The sequence below is a fragment of the Andrographis paniculata genome, unplaced genomic scaffold, assembly GCF_009805555.1.
Source record: "Andrographis paniculata isolate CXL003 unplaced genomic scaffold, ASM980555v1 Contig59END, whole genome shotgun sequence".
Classification (NCBI taxonomy): Eukaryota; Viridiplantae; Streptophyta; class Magnoliopsida; order Lamiales; family Acanthaceae; genus Andrographis; species Andrographis paniculata.
Genome location: NW_026137594.1, coordinates 2,963,269 through 2,982,697, shown reverse-complemented (window position 1 = coordinate 2,982,697; position 19,429 = coordinate 2,963,269). Strand labels below are relative to the sequence as shown.

General features: G+C 32.8%; 4 protein-coding genes across 4 annotated transcripts; 1 reads left to right on the top strand and 3 right to left on the bottom strand.

The window, feature by feature from the left end:
• The first annotated feature begins 2,708 nt into the window (after positions 1–2,708).
• LOC127258183 (BEL1-like homeodomain protein 4) lies at positions 2,709–7,189 on the top strand. Its single transcript, XM_051284917.1, has 5 exons — positions 2,709–3,128; positions 3,295–4,634; positions 5,062–5,462; positions 6,113–6,173; positions 6,664–7,189. The coding sequence occupies exons 2-5, from the start codon at positions 3,378–3,380 to the stop codon at positions 7,063–7,065; spliced, it is 2,121 nt and encodes a 706-aa protein (XP_051140874.1). The 5' UTR covers positions 2,709–3,128; positions 3,295–3,377; the 3' UTR covers positions 7,066–7,189.
• Positions 7,190–8,948: 1,759 nt separating this feature from the next.
• On the bottom strand, positions 8,949–10,231 carry LOC127258629 (UPF0603 protein At1g54780, chloroplastic). Its single transcript, XM_051285556.1, has 3 exons — positions 9,682–10,231; positions 9,392–9,584; positions 8,949–9,313 (listed from the first exon to the last, which is right to left on the bottom strand). The coding sequence occupies exons 1-3, from the start codon at positions 10,078–10,080 to the stop codon at positions 9,066–9,068; spliced, it is 840 nt and encodes a 279-aa protein (XP_051141513.1). The 5' UTR covers positions 10,081–10,231; the 3' UTR covers positions 8,949–9,065.
• Positions 10,232–15,193: 4,962 nt separating this feature from the next.
• LOC127258351 (uncharacterized) lies at positions 15,194–15,864 on the bottom strand. The gene has a single exon (XM_051285157.1). It carries the CDS (start codon positions 15,797–15,799, stop codon positions 15,323–15,325), a length of 477 nt encoding a protein of 158 aa, XP_051141114.1. The 5' UTR covers positions 15,800–15,864; the 3' UTR covers positions 15,194–15,322.
• Positions 15,865–16,422: 558 nt separating this feature from the next.
• On the bottom strand, positions 16,423–18,753 carry LOC127258289 (CASP-like protein 5C1). The gene is made up of 3 exons (XM_051285084.1): positions 18,355–18,753; positions 17,028–17,160; positions 16,423–16,950 (listed from the first exon to the last, which is right to left on the bottom strand). The coding sequence occupies exons 1-3, from the start codon at positions 18,483–18,485 to the stop codon at positions 16,759–16,761; spliced, it is 456 nt and encodes a 151-aa protein (XP_051141041.1). The 5' UTR covers positions 18,486–18,753; the 3' UTR covers positions 16,423–16,758.
• Positions 18,754–19,429: the final 676 nt, after the last annotated feature.

Sequence of the window (19,429 nt, the reverse complement as noted above, 5' to 3'; positions counted from 1 at the left end):
GGACAAAAAATGACGAGTTTTGATTATAGTGGAACCAAATTTGATAAGATTTTTATATTGGAACCAAAATCGATGAATTTTGATTATATTGAGACCAAAAATAATTTATTCCCTTAAAAAAAAATAATTAGAAAATTTTGTTGGTTATTTGAGTGAAATGATTGATTCAACAAACACACCTGCAAATTATAAGATTTGGCAGAATTGGGATTTTTGTGCCAATCATAATTCATAGTCAGCGAAAGGTTTATTTCAAAAGTATCAATTTTGGCATTGCTAAATGGGTAAAGCAGTTAAGTGTTTCTTTCACTACTCACCCAACACAAACCAAACTATTTTATTTCTATTTTTTTTTTTTTTTCAATTTTATACTTATATTGTTAAGTATATTTCAAACTAATTTTATTTTATTTTTAACAATATTTGGAAAGTAAGGCTTTGAATATTATAAGTATGTTTTTATTTGATTTATGTTTCTAATACTCGCTCCGTATAATAAACTATTTATTTTTTCATTTTAATCCGTCCCATAACAAAATATTTATTTTCTTTTTTTAGTAATTGTATTATATACCTAATATTACAAATACCTTTACAACTTGCAATATATCACACAATATTAATAAGATTATTTTAGTCATTTATACTTTATTCCTACTACATCCCAATATAATACTCCCTCCGTCGCACGTAGATTTTTTAATATTAGTATTATAATGGATTGTGGTGAAAAGAACAAAATTATCCCTATTAGTATTGTTTAATATAAAAGTAATGACATTTGTGTAATATAGTGTAAATTAAAAGGGTATTTATTATACTCCCTCCGTCTCAAACATGGTGAAACATTTGGTTTTGGCATGACTTTTTAGGTGGATAGTATTAAATAGGATAATTTAGAAATTAGGTAATGTGATGGAGAGAGAAATATATATTTTATTTTTTTTATTTGGATGATGTGAGGGGATAAAGTACGGGGTAGAGATTAAATATAATTAATTATTTCCTATTTTGGAAATATTGCAGGTGTTTGGGACATACCAAAAAGGAAATGTTGCAGGGTGTTTGGGACGTACCAAAAAGGAAATGTTACAGGATGTTTGGGACGGAGGGAGTATTAGATATGTAGTATAATTACTAAATTAGGAAATTGTAACCTTGTTGTGAGGCGGACGAAAATGAAAAATGATAACCTTTCAATTGGACGGAGGGAGTACTAATATTTCTAAAATCCCGTGTAAAAAACAAATAAATATATAGTTATGGGACGGATGGAGAAAATAAAATGGAGTAATGTTTGGATGAATTTTGGGAGTATAGCGATTATGACATTATGTTGTAATTGAAGTTAATTTCATGAAAATATACATAATTTTTTGTAAAATTAAAATTTATATAACAAAATAAAATAGCATTTATATATGCATATCAGTTTAATAAAAACGTGTTATTTTGGTATTTTTTTTATTTTTAATTTAATAGAAATTTGGAAATAATATTGTGTGAGATGAAATAATATATTTTTGTATAAAAAGATATGAATATTAAATAGTATAAAATTTGAAAAAAATTGCTAACAAACACACTCTTTTGAATATATATTTATATATCCATTATCCAGACAGATAAATGGATAATATCATATGCCAATTAACAAAAACGAAAATGTTAAAAAACATATGATAAAATAATTTTGAAAATGTAAAAAGAGATAGAGAATTTAACATCCAATTACACATCCTTCACGTTTGTGTGAGCTTACGTATATATTTTATAATATAAATTTTCTATTTTTTTTGCCTATTTTGTTTGAAAATTTTCTAACATATACATAATAGTATTTAAGAATGTATTTATTAAAATCTCAGTATTTTATTATTTATGTGAAAGTTTATATTTAATAAATTAAAATTAAATAAATTAACTGTGAACTATCTAAAAATCGTGAAATGAATACTTGGAGGAAATATAATTTAATTTAACTAAAGGAATAATATATAGTGTCAGTGACAGTGTACTCAATAAATAAACCTAATCCAATTAGTTATTAGTACATTTATATATATATATATATATATTTATTTTTTTTTTATCGGAACATTTTTATATATTTGTGTGCGGGGGAATAAGTTCACTAATTAATAATAATGTCTTACTTTAATTTCTTACTAAGAGATTGACTTTGTCTTCAAGTCATTTGTTTTGGTAATAATATTGCTTATATTTTACAACAATAATTATTTGTGACCAATTAAATTTGGACCCATTTGCACAGTTAGTTTTAGAAATTTAAATTTATTCAATAGTCCTTCAATTTTCAGTTAAATATTAAATTCGCACGAAGAGTGGGCAATCTTGTCATTTCTCAATCATGATTGATGATTCTGGAGGGTTTGTACTGGTCATATGGAAGATCCTGGTGCTCAAAGTCCTGAGATCTGTAAGCCGTTGTTTTTGTATAGAAGAGATAATCAACGGTTTGATTGTTCTGGATCTGTGATCCTAGGTGTTGCTATTATTTTAATTTCGTTTGAATTGATTTTTTTTTTTTTTTAAAAAAATCGTTTGTCAAGTTGAGGAAGAAAGTTAAAAAAAATAATTTAAATGGAAAAAGGATGTGTTGGAGATACAGTGACCTCTCTCTCTCTCTCTCTTTCTCTTTGTCTTTCTCTCTCTTTCTTTGTGTCAGTGTCTCTCTAAATTTGGTGTGTGATTGTAAGAGAAAGAAGAGAAGAGGCACGAAAGATTCATATTCAAACAACAAGACATCTTTTTGTATTAAAAACACTTGTGGGTTTTTGCTGTTTTTTTTTGTTTTAAAAAAAAAAGTTCTCCCTTTCAAGAAGACGATTGCAGAGGGAACAAAGGCCACTCTCACACCTGCAAAGATCAAACAAAAGTCGAGAAAGCAAGAAAGAAAGAAAAAGGATGGCCTCAGAAACCTCAGACAAATCAAGTTAGAGAAAAAAAAAAAAAAAAAAAAAAAAAGATTTTTTAGCAGCAGTGTGGAGAGAGGAGAATGTGATTTATTTGTTTTTCCATAAATTATTATTAATTTGTTTTCCCACAGAAGAAAGAAAACGATGTCTGATGTCTTTGCAATCTTTTACAACCAGCAACCATAAGAGGTATGTGATGTGTTGGTGAAATCATTTCATAAAGCTCAAACTTTTACTTCCTCTCTCCCTCTCCCTCTCTCTCTCTGTGAAACGACACTCAATTTCAATAAATACCCAACTCCCTCTTCACTTCTCTTTTTTCTTCTTTTAATTTTGTTTGATTTAATTCGGACAGGTGAAAACGCCGCCGGAGGATTTGGTCGGAGAAGGGATTTGATTTTGATCGGAGAAAACGAGAATGAAGATAAAGAGACTGATATGGGAATAGCAACGCCGACAATTATTCCGACCGTCGCCGCCGCCGTCCAATCGAAAGGTCACAATTCTCCTCAATTTCAAAATTTATCGAATTCTATGTCCCAGGATTATCATCAGACCGTTTTCAGTTTCTCGAATGGATTCGAGAGATCGCAGCAAGAACAACAGCAGCAGCAGCATATAGCGACACACCAGATCCGCCGGGATAAGATTAGGGTTCCGGCCGGCTTTGAGGCGGCGCCGCCGCCGCTGGTTGGAATCGAGGAAGAGACAGGTGGGCTTCCGGTATATGAGTCGGCAGGTATGTTGTCAGAGATGTTCAATTTTACATCTGGAGGCGGCGCCGCCGCCGCCACGGCGACGGAATTGTTAGAAAACCAGATACTGCAGAGCTACCGGAATTCTAGAAATACCCCGCCGGCGGCCAGTGGTTCGTCGGAAAATTGGTTCTTGCACCGCCCTGGTATTCCTCTCGGCGGCAATTTATCAGATTCCAAGAATCAGATTTCCGGCATTAATGCGGCGGATTCCGCCGCCGCCATGCAGCTTTTTCTGATGAACCCTCAACAGCAGCAAGGTTCGACTTCTCCGTCACCATCCCGGCCGCCGCCGCCGTCGTCGTCGACTCTCCACATGCTTCTTCCCACACCTTCTTCGTCCTCCCAAACTCTCCACGCCGCCCTAGGCGGCGGCGGCGCCGCCGGCGGGAATTTCGACCAGTTCCAGTGGGCCCCGAACACCGCTGCGGAAACCAATCACATTCCGAGAGTCGGGGAAGGGCAAGGACTATCGCTGTCGCTGTCGTCTTCTTTGCAGCAGTTCGACGCAGCCAAAAATGAAGAATTCAGGATCGGAGAAGCCGCCGGAATGTTGTTTTTCGGACAAGGCCCAATTGGACAGCATCAATTTAAGAATTTCAGCGGCGGCGCCGCCGTACAATCAGGGATTGGATCCTCGTACGGAACGACGAATATGCTGCGAAATTCGAAGTATGCTAAAGCAGTTCAGGAGCTGTTAGGAGAATTTTGCTGCGTGGGAAGGAGTCAATTGAGGAAAAACAAATTCGGGAGACAGAACAGTAACAACAACAATGGAAACCCTAGTACTACAAATCCGACAGCCGGCGGCGGCGCCGCCACCACCACCGCCGCCGATAATCCGGTGTCTTCTTCGTCGAAGGATGTTCTTCCTCTATCAGCCGCCGACCGTCTCGAGCACCAGAGAAGAAAGGTCAAACTATTATCCATGCTTGATGAGGCATGTTAATTTCCTCTCTCATCTCTCTCTCTCTCTCTCTAAGATTTCGTCTTTAAATTCCAGTCATTACCCAATCATGGTTGCTTTCGATTAGTCCACTGTTGTCCGTTTAATTAATTAATCAAGAAAATGAATTCTGGCAATCCAATTAAAAAAGTTTCCAGGACGGACGGACGGATTATTTAATTGCCGGCGGAAGAAACATGCTTACCACGGATTCGATTTAATTTGTTAACCACAAATGATTGAATTCGATCTACCTACTCCATATATTTTAGTCAGTAGTATTGGTGGGGCACAATTAGGGCAAACAGGATTTTCATTCTGGTGTGCGAACACGAACCTCTAACCACCCCCACCCCCCATTTTTTTTTTCAATTTCAAAATCAATTGATAGAATCAGACAAACTAAGATTGATTTTCTCAGGTGGATCGAAGGTACAACCATTACTGTGAGCAAATGCAGATGGTGGTGAGCTCATTCGACATGGTGATGGGGTTCGGGGCGGCGATGCCGTACACGACATTAGCCCAGAAGGCGATGTCTCGCCATTTCCGGTGTCTGAAGGACGCCATCGCCGCCCAATTGAAGCAGAGCTGCGACGTCCTCGGCGAGAAGGACGCCGGCGGCGGCGCGTCGTCGGGAGTGACAAAGGGGGAGACCCCCCGACTACGAATTCTTGACCAGTCTCTCAGACAGCAACGGGCTTTCCATCAAATGGGAATGGGGATGACGATGGAGCAAGAAACCTGGAGACCACAAAGAGGCTTGCCCGAACGATCAGTCAACATTTTGAGAGCTTGGCTTTTCGAACATTTCCTCCACCCGTACGTTTTCTCTATTTTCATTTTTTTATTTAAAATTATTGTGTAAGGAAAACCTAATTTTCAGCTAATATATATATCAAGAAAATTAAAAATGTTATGCTTATATTATTAATATATAGTTATATTGCTTTAAACCTTTTCTTTGGGTTAAAAAATTTTTTGGTTGGTTCTTGTTGTCTTCTTTCTCTTCTGAGTGCTGTCCTGACATCATCTGTTATCATATTTAATAGGCTTATCTCTCAGATCTCTAAAACATTATTAATGGCAGTAGCACAATGAAATTAAACACACCAGTGTCCTTTTCATTCATTTCCTGCCCCTATTAGATTGTCTTAATTTTAAACAACACTTATATGTATATATATACACATCTGTATATGTATCTATTTATATGCAAATTAGGCTATTCAGCTTTGGGGTCTGGTCTCTGTATGTTGACCAGACGATTTTGTATTCTCCTTAGATTTCCACGCCATTTTTTTTTTTTTTTGAGAAAAAGAGAAATGAAAAGGATAGGAGAGGGAGCTAGAAATGCATAATTGCATAAATTCAGAGTTCACAGAGACATTGTGAATATAAAGGTTTGGAACTTTATCTGATTTGGGTAAGAACTCTGAATCTTGTGTCATTTTCTTTTTCCTCCATCTCAGGTACCCTAGCGATGCTGATAAACACCTGTTGGCCCGACAGACTGGCCTGTCAAGAAATCAGGTTTTTATTTTATTTATTTATTTTTAAATATTACTATTAATCTTTCTACTTTCTATGTCATTCTTGTTTTCTTCATTACACTATTTTAACGTTATCTGCCCCAAGAATTTAACATAAACACAGAAAAAGAAAATGAGGGTTTTTAGAGATGGAGAGAGATACTGAGACATGAATGTTTGCAGCTTTCGATTCATTTAATGGAGTCACTGATAGATACAGATTTATGTGTGTATATGTTTGTGTGTGAGAGAGATATATCTTTTGGTAAATTTTGGATTCTGTGTTTGATCGCTGAAAAAAACCCAATTTCTGATCCCTATGAAAAAAGGGCAAAAAAAAAAAAAAAAAACAGTGGCAGTCAATAATGGCCATACAATTTTGGATTTGTCTTTTCCTCGGGAAGATCGATGTAGTCATAATTAATTTGTTCGTCATTACGCTGTCTGTAACCTTAATTGTCTGTCTAATTTGATTTTTGTGCCATTTCCAGGTTTCGAACTGGTTCATCAATGCTAGGGTTCGTCTGTGGAAGCCGATGGTGGAAGAAATGTACCAACAGGAAGCGAAAGAGGAGTCCTCCGCCGCCGGCGGAGGAGGCGGCGGCGATGATCTCCAGACGGACGGCCAAACCGTCGCCGCCGCCGCCGCCACATCGCAAACTCTGGCGGCTCCGAATTCCGCCGCCGTTGCTCCCCCGGCGGCCGAAATGAATGCCTCCGAACAGGCGGCCGTTTCCTTGCCGGCGACGGACGACGACGGAAATGTCATGGAATCGGCGGTGATGAGATTTGGGGCGATCTCCGGCGACGTGTCGCTGACGTTAGGGCTACGTCACGCCGGGAATTTGCCGGAGAAAGGGTCCTTCTTGGTTAGGGATTTTGGGGAATTTTAGTTATTTGTATTTTGGTTAATTAAATCGATTAAAAGATTATAGATGTGCTTAAATAAGAAATTAAGTAAAACATTTATCCAATTATTATATTATAAACATATATAGGAGTAATTAATTTTGGTCAGTGGTTTAAGTTCTTAAACTTATTGTTGTTGTTTTCTCATGTCTAATATATAACACAATTCTTTTTTCAAATAATTGAAGATATTTTGGAAAGTATAAGGTTCCATGTAAGTACCCCTTTGTATGAAAAATAAATTTATTTTATTTAAATTCAAATTTGAATATGAGTATATTGAAAATAAACTTAGCAAGAATATAATCATTTATATGTATATATATTACAATATTGTATTATTCTCAAATTTAATTTTTAATAGCTTGCGAACAGAGGTGACAAAAAAATTGATACGATACAACAATTCGATACAAAATCAAAATGAAATAATTGGATTTTGATAAAAATATTGAGTCTTGATTATGTGTATGGGTCGACGCAAATCCAACATGATAATAAATAAGTCGTATTAGGATTGAGGCCTTCAACCAAATTCAACAATATTTTCAAAAAAATTATTAATTTAAATCGAACACAATCTAAAGATATTATATAAAATAGTTTTTACTATTTATTGTGTATGTATGTTCGACTATTTTTTATTGAATTAGTGACTTTTTAATTTTAGAAAATTTTTAAATGGATAAAGTTGAATTGGATTCAGGTCATCTAACCTAATTATAATAATAAAAAAAAACTTATTAAACTGATTAACATGTCAAATTTGGATCAAATCTTAAAATTCGTTTAAATAAACGGGTCAAGTTTGAATTGGACATTTTGATCTGTTTAAAAACTCAATCCCGATCCAACACACCAATTTATATAAAATAATTTCAATTCAAAATTTCTACAATAAAAATGTCAACCAAAACTTGCAGAAAAGAAAGGTTATGACTATCATATATGGACCAATTTTCAGTTTGATTTTGAGGTATGAGGTAGGTAGAGGACCACAGTCATGCATTACTAATTCATTTTCTATTATTACTATTTACTATTAATATGACTTCTGTCGGATATAATTGAAACTCTTGTTAGGTTAATATAGATTGAGTGTAACGACATATACTTTCTCAATTCCAAATTAATATATATATTTTTTAATATTTTATTTTATTGCATTAAAAAATATCTATTTTAGTAACAACATGGATTTCATGCAGAATCCTTAAGAATCAACAGTGCTGCTAAAAATTCTAACCCTTAATCTTACTTGTCATTGTGTAATTATAATTATAGATGCAAATTTAGTGGTTGAGATTATATTCAACAATGTTGAATTAAAATATAAGCTCAGCGTATGATCCATAACCTTTTAGTGACGATAATTATATCTAAATATCAAAATAATCTAATTTTAACAAGAATATTTATTTTATTTATATTTTTACTTACCAATAAAATATTACTCCCTCCGTCCCACATACCATGTCCATATTGTCGTTTCTGTCCGTCCCACATACTATGTCACTTTATTTTTTGGAAAATGATTACACACTTTAATCTCATTTTAAATTTTTTATTTTTTTTAAAAAAATTTTAATTAAAACACAGTATGTTGAACGGAGATAGTATTATTTTTAAAATCTATTAAAAAAATATAAATTAAATAAATAGGACCGAGGCAAAGGAAGTATTAAACATGGCTTTAAATATATATATATCAAATTAAACATTTATTTGTATATCTAATTTGTGTTTAAATACATTAAAAAGGAATGGAGGCATATTTTACTTCCCATACTCTAGTGGAACGTTTTGAGTGAGATTCAAATTTGTGCGGGTTTATATTATTAGTAACGAAAAAAGAAAAGAAAAAATCTTGTTAAAAAATAATACTATTTTGTTATAATGTTTGTAACATTTAGAGATGAATACATTTCTAAGACATCGACATGATATCCTTAATTAAATAAAACTAAATATATTATTATTGTTATTATTTCTTGGAGACATAAGCATAGTATTGTGCCATTGGAACAACAAAAGCAATGACCAACAAACCTCCCACTACCAGAGTGAACTGCCCCCGCTTCTCCTCCGTCTCCTCCCTTGTCTTAAAGTTCGATTCTCTTTTGTTCTCCTTCGCCTGAGGCCCGCCGGGATCCGCCTCGCCGCCGATCACCGCCGCCAGCCTCCTCGCCGCGCTGTACACCGCCTCATTGTATTTCTCCTCCGTCGCCAAAACTGCCATTCCATCAATCATAAATTGAATCGACAACTGATTCGAAATCGAATTGAATTTGATTTGATTTGGATCAGTACCTGGAAGATTCTCCGACACGGTGGCGTCCAGAACGGAATCTCCGACGGCCTGGATGAACTGAGGCCCGCCGGTGATGGCACCTTCCTTCTGGCTGGTGATCAGCACGACGATGCCTTTGTTGTTCCCTTCTTCCAGAGTCGGGTACCATTTTTCCAGCACTTGATCGGCGTATTCGAATGCATCAGCTTTGCTCTTGCATCATTAACAATTCAGAAACGAACAGCATTTGTAATTACTTCGGAATTGTTGGAAATCCATTTCGATTAATTTTTATTACAGACGGACTCACAGTGAGCTTGCGGACAGTGATGATGTTGATGCGGAAACCCTTTCTGGCCTCCAAATCGGACAGCAATTTCTTCAAATCGGATTTCGTTATGCGGCTGAGGACGCCGGCGTCGTCGAAGACGTAGGAATCTTTGGGGGGGCCTTCGTTGAGGACGTCGAATTCGGAGGCGAGGGCAGAGTGGTCCAAAATTGGGGAAAAATTTAGGGCTAAGGAAATGGCGAGCGCCGCAATTCCCTGGTGCAGATTCACTGCCCAATTTGAAATTGGGGGCTGTCTGATTTTAAGAATGTTAGGGTTTTTGTTGTGGTGTTGTGTGAAGGTGCAGCAGAGGGGTTTTAGGGTACAATTTGATCTGGGGAATTGGGGGGTTTTGGAAAGGGGGAGGAGAATCGTCTCCATGGCTTACTTGCAGAATCAGAATCAAGAATCAAGAATCACGAATCAAGAATTAGAAAGAAGAGAGGTTGAGGAAGATGAAGAAGATGGTGATTGTTGCATTTGGGATTTTGGGTCTTGTTCTTGGTGGTTGTGTTTGGTTAAAGGATATGTGTGGTTTTGATGAAGATGAAGTTGGGATTAAGATGTGATATGGATAATGTCTATGTGGCTCTTTGTGGGGTTCACTTTCATCTCTTTCATTCATTCTATTTTATTTTATTTTATTACAACAAACAAAGAATTCATCCAAAAACCTCTGACACAGGAAATAGTTCAGGTCAAGAAAGAAAATAATGTATAGTTAATATTAGTCTTCATCATATTTGCCAACACGAGTTTTTACATATTGGATTCTTTTCTACCCGTCACGTTTATCTTTCGCATTATTATACTTAATATTAACAATATTTTTATAAATATATAATTTTTTTAACGCAAAGATCAATATACTAAAAGATAAGTAACTCTTAAAATCGAACGGAAGTAATATTTTTTTTTAAATTTAAAATGTAAAATTCAATAAATAAAAACATTATTTATTTATATAAATACAAAATAATTCAATTAAATATCAAAAAAATACAGCATCCATGTCCAATTTTCCTCCATTTCTAGTACAGTATGGGCTAAAATTAGTGGCCCACTAAATTAAGAATGGAGGCCCAGAAATTTTATGAGCATTAGAAAGCAATAAGTTAGAAAATGTTTAATGGGTGATTTTGTTGACTGTTCTTTGTGCAGTGAATAGTCCTTGGTATATATTCTTTTTCTTTTTTTCTTTTTTTTTTTCCCTTAATTTACTTTTACTTTTATTTTTTTGAAAAATCATTTATATATAATAAAAAATTTCAAGCATTTCCTCTGTTTATATGGATAGTTTTAAATTTTTTGTTACTATTTATTTATTATAATATTTTAAAAATATCAAATCAAATAATATATATTTTTTCAACAATATTACATCATGTGTGATATTTAAATTAAAAATAATATTTTATAATATACTATTAATTAGTAATATGTATTTAATTTGATAGTAACTTTTATTTAAAAAAAAAAAAAGTACTCCTAATGGATAATGTGGAACCAAAATTATATTAAAAATATACACCTAATGATGTCCATAGGTGAGTGGAAAAAATAATTAGTACCACGTCATAGTTATCCATCAATAATAATTACTCGTATATTAAATTTATGTTACGGTACACCATACAACTTTATTAAATAACATGTAAAATATTAAAAAAAAATTAGGGACAATTAATTTTAATATTGGAATTGTTTAGTCATATTAAAAAAGTTCATTGAACAAGTATATAATAAATAAATAGCTACTACCTTTGTGCATTAAATAAATATTTTTTATATAAGGGTTAATGAATATTGTATTTTAACCCTAGTTTACGGTAAATTTGGCATGTAGATTTTTTTTTTTACCTCTGATATATAAATTAGTGTAATAGTAATCTATTAATTACAGACAATCTAAATTAGGAAATAAATACATTATGTGTGGACAATAAAAATAAAAATAAAAATGCTACTCCCTTCGTTCTATAATTAGATATTTATTTGTTTTTTTTTATGTAATTTTAAAGATATTAGTATTATATTGTGATATAGTAAAAATAAAGTAAAAATAACTAAAAAAAATTAATATTTTATTATAAAATACACTAAAATAAAAAAATAAATACTTTAGCAGGTGGACTTATAATTTTGAAAATTAATTAAAGCAGATTATTTGTAGGGCCTAATAATGAGATCTAAAATGGGGTTGGCAATGGCAATGCAAATCACTTTTTAGAGTATCAAAAGAAGCAAATTATAGAACATGGGTTTTAGCACATTTCTTAATCAACCACTCTTTTTTAGAACACACTATTAATTAACTTAATCATTACATCTATAAACCTAACGGCCGATCAAGTCTTCTTAGGACTGCAAGTGGGGACCACCTACGACTAGGACGAGGTCCAGGTCCTGGTCCTGGTCTACTATTAATTAGGTCCTAGACACGAGGCCGGACTCGGACGGTGCCGTTACGGTTTAATTACATGTCCAACCCTAACAGCTTTGCATGCCAACTCGATCCACGCCACCAATTTGCCTTATTTATACATGTCGTATTTATTATTATTATTATTATTTTTTAATTTTTTGTGTATATATATTTTAAAATTTAATAATTGAATAGTTTTATTAGAAATAAAAGTTACGTTAAAAATAAAATAAATGTACGTTATAAAAAATTTAAAAAAATGGAGTGCACGTGTCGCAAAGTTGTCAGTTTATAAAAAAAATATTATAGAATCAGTCGATAGTAACTTTATTTGTTATGTTTAAATAATTAGTCAAAAATAATTTATGTATAAAGAAAATAAAATAAATGTAGGACTGTAGGAGTATTATTTTTTTAAAGCGGTAGTAAATTAAGGTGCAATGTAATATTTTTCAAAAAATAATACAGTAATTAAATAGGATAAACAAACACCACAAATTTTAATTAATTATTTGTTTGTTTTCAATACATTAGTTAGGCCCTGTTTATACTTGGGTAAATATTTTTGAATATTTGATATTGTTTACTAATAATAATATCTTAGTACAAACTGTATTAAGTAATTATTATTATTATTATTTTTTTATAAATATCACTTCAAATATTTAAAATTTATTATTTTAAAAAAATTTCAAAACTTCAAAATCAATTTACATGGCATTCAGCTTTCTTGACTATATTTATGAAAATAAATACTCCCTCTGTCCCAGATATCATGTCCATGTTGCCGTTTCTGTCTATCTCACATACTACGTCACTTTTATTTTATGGAAAATGATTACACACTTTAATCTTATTTTAAATTTTTTAATTTTATTTTTTTAAAATTTTAATTAAACTAATTAGTTATCTTAATCTTAATTTATAATTATTTATATTATAGGATAATTATTTTCACTAATACATTCTTAATTATTTACTAATTATATCACCGTATCTACAGTGTAACAGACACGGTATCTGGAACGGAGGGAGTATGTTTTTAAAATCGACCATACATAGTGTTGATGACATTGTTGTCGTTGAAATTTGTGATTTTATAATACTATTATACATATATTGTGAATAAATAGAGACAATGAACATGAGATCCTTCCTGGCTTGCCTGTACAGGCAGGAATCCTTTGACCACACACTACTGGTAAGAGTAATTTTTATTTTATTACTATTGCCAGGCCGCCATGCACAATAACGCTATAATTTATATTGCAATTTGTTAAATTTAAAACTTAGATATATATATATATATTATCTGAATGAATAAAATTGATTGGGGCATGCATGTAGTATTTTCAAAACTTCAATTATTTTTACCATGAAAGATAAAAGTACACAATACATTAAAATTGTACCTAAATAAAATGAGCCTATTTTATATGAATGTTGGAAATAAATTCATTACACTAAATTAAAATAAGGACGGCCAGTTATATATATATATATATATATATAAATGTAATAATGTCAGTGGAACGGTAAATACGTAGTGGTTCCAGCTGTAAAAGAATATTGTATTTAATGACTGTTTGTTATAATATACTACTATTAAATGAAAATTAAATAGTACACATTTATATTTCAAATAATGTATGAATTAATATCCTATTTTAATTGCCGTGTGTTTGCCCCTAGATATATTATTTATTTTTCTCAAAAACATCAAATTAAATACTTATTTTTTATTTTTTATATTATATTTAAAATTAATTTTACATTTAAAATATCGCATAAACATTCGTTTCAAAAATTTCATCGTTCAAATCCAAAATTTTACTATTGAAATCTCCGCCTCAAAATCCAAACATAACCAATTTTCTTTCTCAATTCCTGTGATGCACCCACTAATGCTGCGTTTTCAGAAAGTCCATGGACTTCAACGCCACTGTTTCATCTGGCTGCATGGTGGCCTTCGAGTCTACCAATAATTGCAAAAGGTTTATAGGTTTTCCTTTTTACTCATTTGTTATGTAGATTTGCTAATAATTGTTATTTTTTGTTTTTTAATAAAAAAATATAAAAATTTATGTATTTTTTATTAAAATTAAATAAGATTTTTTTTTTCTTTTTTGATAATTTTGAAAAAAAATAAACACAAGTTTGAACGGTAAACACAATTATTTAAATTAAGTTTATAAAAAATAATATAATTTTCTTTTTATAAAATATTATACTAGTATACTTAATTCAATATACTGCACAATTTTTATAAAATTAATTTATGCTTAATGATAAATAAATATTTAAATATATATTTTATTAAAATATAATAGTATTAAAAATATTTTAAAAAATATTAAATAACTAATTTTATAATCTAAATAATTAATTTATTATAAAATATTATACTAGTATACTTAATTCAATATACTGCACAATTTTTATAAAATTAATTTATGCTTAATGATAAATAAATATTTAAATATATATTTTATTAAAATATAATAGTATTAAAAATATTTTAAAAAATATTAAATAACTAATTTTATAATCTAAATAATTAATTTATACTATCTAAATTGTCGTACTAAAACCAAATATTCATCTCTACCGAAAGGGAAGAGTGCATATTACTATTGGAGTTTTTAATTTTTTCTAAAACATTAATACAAAATTATATTTTATGTAATATAAATATATAATAAATGTTATATTTTATATTAAAATTTTATTTTCAATATAATATTTTAACTAAAAATTTTGTTTTTGATATAATATTATATAGTTGTCTTTTAAAACAATACTATAAGTGAATTTAAAATATATATATATATATATGACATTTTCTATCTCAAATCTTTTAATATTTGTAAATTTTTTACAATTCTCTATACATTTATAACATACTAAATTATTTGAAACTAAATAAAAATCATAAATATGGAGTATATATAAAAATTATTACATAATATATTCTTAAATGGGTGTCTCAACGGCAAAATTTAATTTTCCCAAAAAATATATTCTTATTATAACTTGAATATGGAGTAGGGATTGAGTTAGCTTCGATTGTTCTTATTGAACAAAGATAACAAACAAAAAATATTATCAAGTTGAACATCTCCATGTATTTTTCGGAAAAATTTGTGACAAATTTTACACTATATTTACAGAAAAAAATTTCCGTTTCCCAAAATACCCCTACTCGGGAATCGCACACAACCGCCGCTGTGTATTATTCCCTCTAACTCCGGCGCCGCTCTTTCTCCGAGATCCGACATCGGCGCCGGAAACTTTTCTCGGCTGCGCAAGGCTGTCCACTTCAGGGAAGACGAGGACATTCCGGCGAGTTTCCCCACAGTAGGCGGCGGTCCGTTTCAGAGCCGAGCTGGCTTTGACGGCCAATGCGGCCATCTCGTCCGGCTGTAGCCGGCGCTTGAGAAGGCTCAGCGGCAAGAGGAAGTAGAGCTGGCCGAGCTGGAGCTCCTCCTCGGCGCCGACGGCGTAAATGACGTCGCCGACGTCCATCTCGTCGGCGTTGCAGACGAAACAGGCCGGATTCTTCTGCAATAGGTAGGAAACCCTAACCGGAGAGGAATATTCCTGCAATCTCCCATCCTCCATTACTATCTTCGCCGTGGCGACGGCTGCCGATTCGCAGGAACTGCAAATCCCCATTTATCTCCGGCGGAATTGATCGTCGGTCGATTTGATTTCGTATCGCACAAGTTCATGTGAGATGGAGGCGTTCCTGAGAATCCGCGTGGGGGGTGTTTATATACACGGAGGGGGTTGGATGAGGGGTAAAACAGGAAATTCAGAAATGACACGTCAGCATGAGGAGTGAACAAAAAGAAAAAACAAAAAGGAAAAAGGAAAGGTCTTTTTTAGAGTCCGCCAGGCTGTAAACTTGTGGGTGACAGCTTGTATGCCGGGAGGACTATTCTGGACCTCGTTTTCCATACTAAGCACCCGGATTTGGACTCCAATTTGTCTCTCCCTAGATTTCTTCCATTAGTTTGAGAAATTTAAATTTCAATCTTTTTATATATTGATTTTTTTTAAAAAAAATTATATTTGTAGAGCCCTTCAAATCCCAACCGCCCGACACTTGATTCCCTGCTGATCTGCACTGTTACCTTGTCTGTCCGTCTGTCCGTCGGATCTCTCTCTCTTCTACACTCTTCACTACACCACATCTATTTTATTATTTTATAATTTATTTATTTAATGATCAGATAATAGTATAGCATAACGTAGCATACACAAATTTCGTCAACACTAAAACACATGGCCACGGTGGTCGTCTTGTCCTGTCTCGTATCGCATCGTGTGATCTGCACGTGCACAATCATTCATGCAAATTGACAATGGCAGAGGCTACCCTAACCAACCGGCAATACGACGTCGTGCTGTAATTGTAAATCCCCTGCACCTCAACTACACTACACTCCCAGATTCTGCATCCCACGATTCTCAGACAATTCAATTCAATTCAATTATATGATCTCCATTTATTTATTTATTTCTGTAACAGGGCCCAAGCCCAATAAAGGCCCATTACTCATAACCCCTCCCTCTGTACTAATGAATCTACAATGTAGTTAGTATATGTATGTTAAGCTCAGCTGAACTACCTACACAGATGGGAACAGCCAGAGGTTGAAGAGGGAGGACGACAATGAGAGAAACCAGGACAGCAGCGCCATGGCCGCCGACAGCTGGTATCGAGCGCAAACCTTTCCATTGCAGTAGCCGTGAGAGGCTAGCATGAGGCTCGTCACGCTTGCCGTTGAACTTGAGGCTGCAAGCGACAGAAATGAGAGGACCTGTACACACACATGAAGAGGATCAAAAATTAATCTTGATCGGTTTGTCGAATATGTATTGTTGTTGAGGAGCATACCCAATCTCCTATGACGACAATCGGGAGTATGCCAGGCTGTCGAGCAGGAGGTTTAACGAAAATTGAGAATCCATCCACCATTGCTAAAGTCAAGCTCCATGGAACCACCAATGCCATTACTGTCACCAAAAAGCTGCGCATCCGGAAGGATCAAAATGAATTATTTAGCGTAACATGAAACAACTAATAATCGGTTTGTCTATACACGACAAAAACAACCAATCGATGGTAAACAGGGCAACATAATCTACAGTTCAAGGAACATGTTAATACACTTGTTCATCCGAACATCTTGTTAACATAACTTGTTCCATTTATGACGAAAACAACCAACAATGTGATAAAGAAGAAACAGGGCAACACAATCAATCTACGGTTACGCATTATTACATTAGTTCCTCCGAACATCTTGTTGACATAACTTCTTCCATATACGACAAAAGCAACCAATAGATGCTAACGAAGAGGTCAAACACACTCTATGGTTCAAGGAATATGCGATTACATTAGTTCCTCCGAATATCTCGTTTGCATAACTTCTCTCCATATACGACAAAACAATCAAAGATGTGATCAAACAGGGCAGTAAAATCAATCTACAGTTCAAGGAACACGTTATTACATTATCTTCCTCTGAAGATCTTGTAAAACATAACTTCTCCATATACAATTCGGTTCAAGGAATAGATTATTACATTTAATGACTTCTGCAAATCACTATAATTTTCGATCACAGAAGATGCAGAAATACAGCAACAGCTTTTGAAATTACCAAATGAATCATACACCATTAATCCAACAATTTGAACTCAATTTCACTCACACAAATGTTGCCAATATTCAAAGATCAAATTTAGCAATGTATTTGAAATCCTTGGGTGCAAATATTGAAGTGAAACAATCATGATCTAGCAAAGTTGTTCATCAACAATAAATCTATTCCTATGAACCCTAATTTGATTGCTGCATAAAGAATAAAGATATATTTTTCACAGTGATTAGCATAGTTACAGAGATATAGATACAAACAGCAGTATTACCCCCTTACAAAATTGATAATCATCAAACCGATTGGGACTAACCTAATCAACAAAATCCTTCAAATTAATTGGTAATCGGACCTAATTTCAATTGATGAATCATCGTAAGACAGCAGAAACAAACCAATCCCCTAATAAGCAACACCTTAGATCATTTCCACACACATAGAAAGCGAATAGTTCAATCGTCGATCAGCGATAATCGTCGCGAAGAATAATCAATCCATAACTAGAAAAATAAAATTGAATAAAAAGTGCTTTCCGATGATGAAATTCGACCAAATTACCAGAATACACTATAGCCATAGAAATCACCATCCAAACACATGAAGAACAACGAAGCAACCGCAAAAATGGCCTGCCCTAATCTCAAAGCCAGGCTGCCGCTCGTCCCTAAAGCCCCAGGAAATTCCTCCATTTCATCCAAACACAATACACCACAACCGCTCTACTTGAATTTCGAATCAATTCCCTAATCCCCAATACAATGCCGTGATCGCAAACCTGCGCACGGCCATTCAAACCTCGCCGAAGCTACGCATCAGAAATTACGGCAATCAAGCAGTAGATTTTCTTCCCCGACGGAACGAAATCGTCCTTTGGGGATTGAATTTTTTTTCTCGCTACAGATGGAGTGGAAATTCGTAATTATTTATTAGTGCAAATATTACTTTCAGTAGTGACGCCGTCAGTCGTTCCAATATTGAAATTCCCCAAATCAACAAATAACTGAGAATATATATATATATATATGATTAATTAATTAATTAATTATTAAAAATTGAATAGACCCCACAATCCAAATTATCTAACCTGCCGTTTACGGCTGGATTTTCGCCTAATCATTATTTAAGCTTAGCTGCCATATTCAAAAAATATTTTCATTTTTTTAAGTATAAAGAAATAAATAATTATAATTATATTATTTTACTAAAATACGTGCGCAAGACATAACTTTGGATGATCAATAAATAATATATTGTGCCAGAAAATAAATATTCTAATACTCTATTCGTGTCAAAATAAATGTTACATTATCTATTTTTTATTTATTATTTACTATATATTATACAAATATTATTTTTTTATAACTTTTTAATGTTAAAAAATTTATCTAAAGAAAAATAAATAATATTCTTCTTCCGAAACTAAGAAAGTGTAATTATTAAAAAGAAAAATTACAACAAATATCAAAACTTTTAAAATTACTAATTATTAATTTGTTAACTTATTAATCTACATATTTGAATTATATTTTAAATTGAAATATTATCACATTTATTTTATTATTTTCAATTCAAAATATTCTAAAATATTGCAATTTTCCTCGTTTACAAATCTTTGCGGCCTGATGGTCATTGT

Bases quoted from the DNA above. Each gene is read 5' to 3' on its own strand.
- LOC127258629 (XM_051285556.1), bottom strand. From the start codon at position 10,080: ATGGAGACGATTCTCCTCCCCCTTTCCAAAACCCCCCAATTCCCCAGA. The intron at 9,585-9,681 runs GTGAGTCCGTCT...TAATGATGCAAG, and splicing joins TCACTGTCCGCAAGCTCACT to AGCAAAGCTGATGCATTCGA. The intron at 9,314-9,391 runs GTACTGATCCAA...ATGGAATGGCAG, and splicing joins CGTGTCGGAGAATCTTCCAG to TTTTGGCGACGGAGGAGAAA.
- LOC127258183 (XM_051284917.1), top strand. From the start codon at position 3,378: ATGGGAATAGCAACGCCGACAATTATTCCGACCGTCGCCGCCGCCGTC. The intron at 5,463-6,112 runs GTACGTTTTCTC...CCTCCATCTCAG, and splicing joins TTCGAACATTTCCTCCACCC to GTACCCTAGCGATGCTGATA. The intron at 6,174-6,663 runs GTTTTTATTTTA...TGCCATTTCCAG, and splicing joins CTGGCCTGTCAAGAAATCAG to GTTTCGAACTGGTTCATCAA.
- LOC127258351 (XM_051285157.1), bottom strand. From the start codon at position 15,799: ATGGGGATTTGCAGTTCCTGCGAATCGGCAGCCGTCGCCACGGCGAAG.
- LOC127258289 (XM_051285084.1), bottom strand. From the start codon at position 18,485: ATGGAGGAATTTCCTGGGGCTTTAGGGACGAGCGGCAGCCTGGCTTTG. The intron at 17,161-18,354 runs GTAATTTGGTCG...CCGGATGCGCAG, and splicing joins TATGGCTATAGTGTATTCTG to CTTTTTGGTGACAGTAATGG. The intron at 16,951-17,027 runs GTATGCTCCTCA...GTGTGTGTACAG, and splicing joins TTGTCGTCATAGGAGATTGG to GTCCTCTCATTTCTGTCGCT.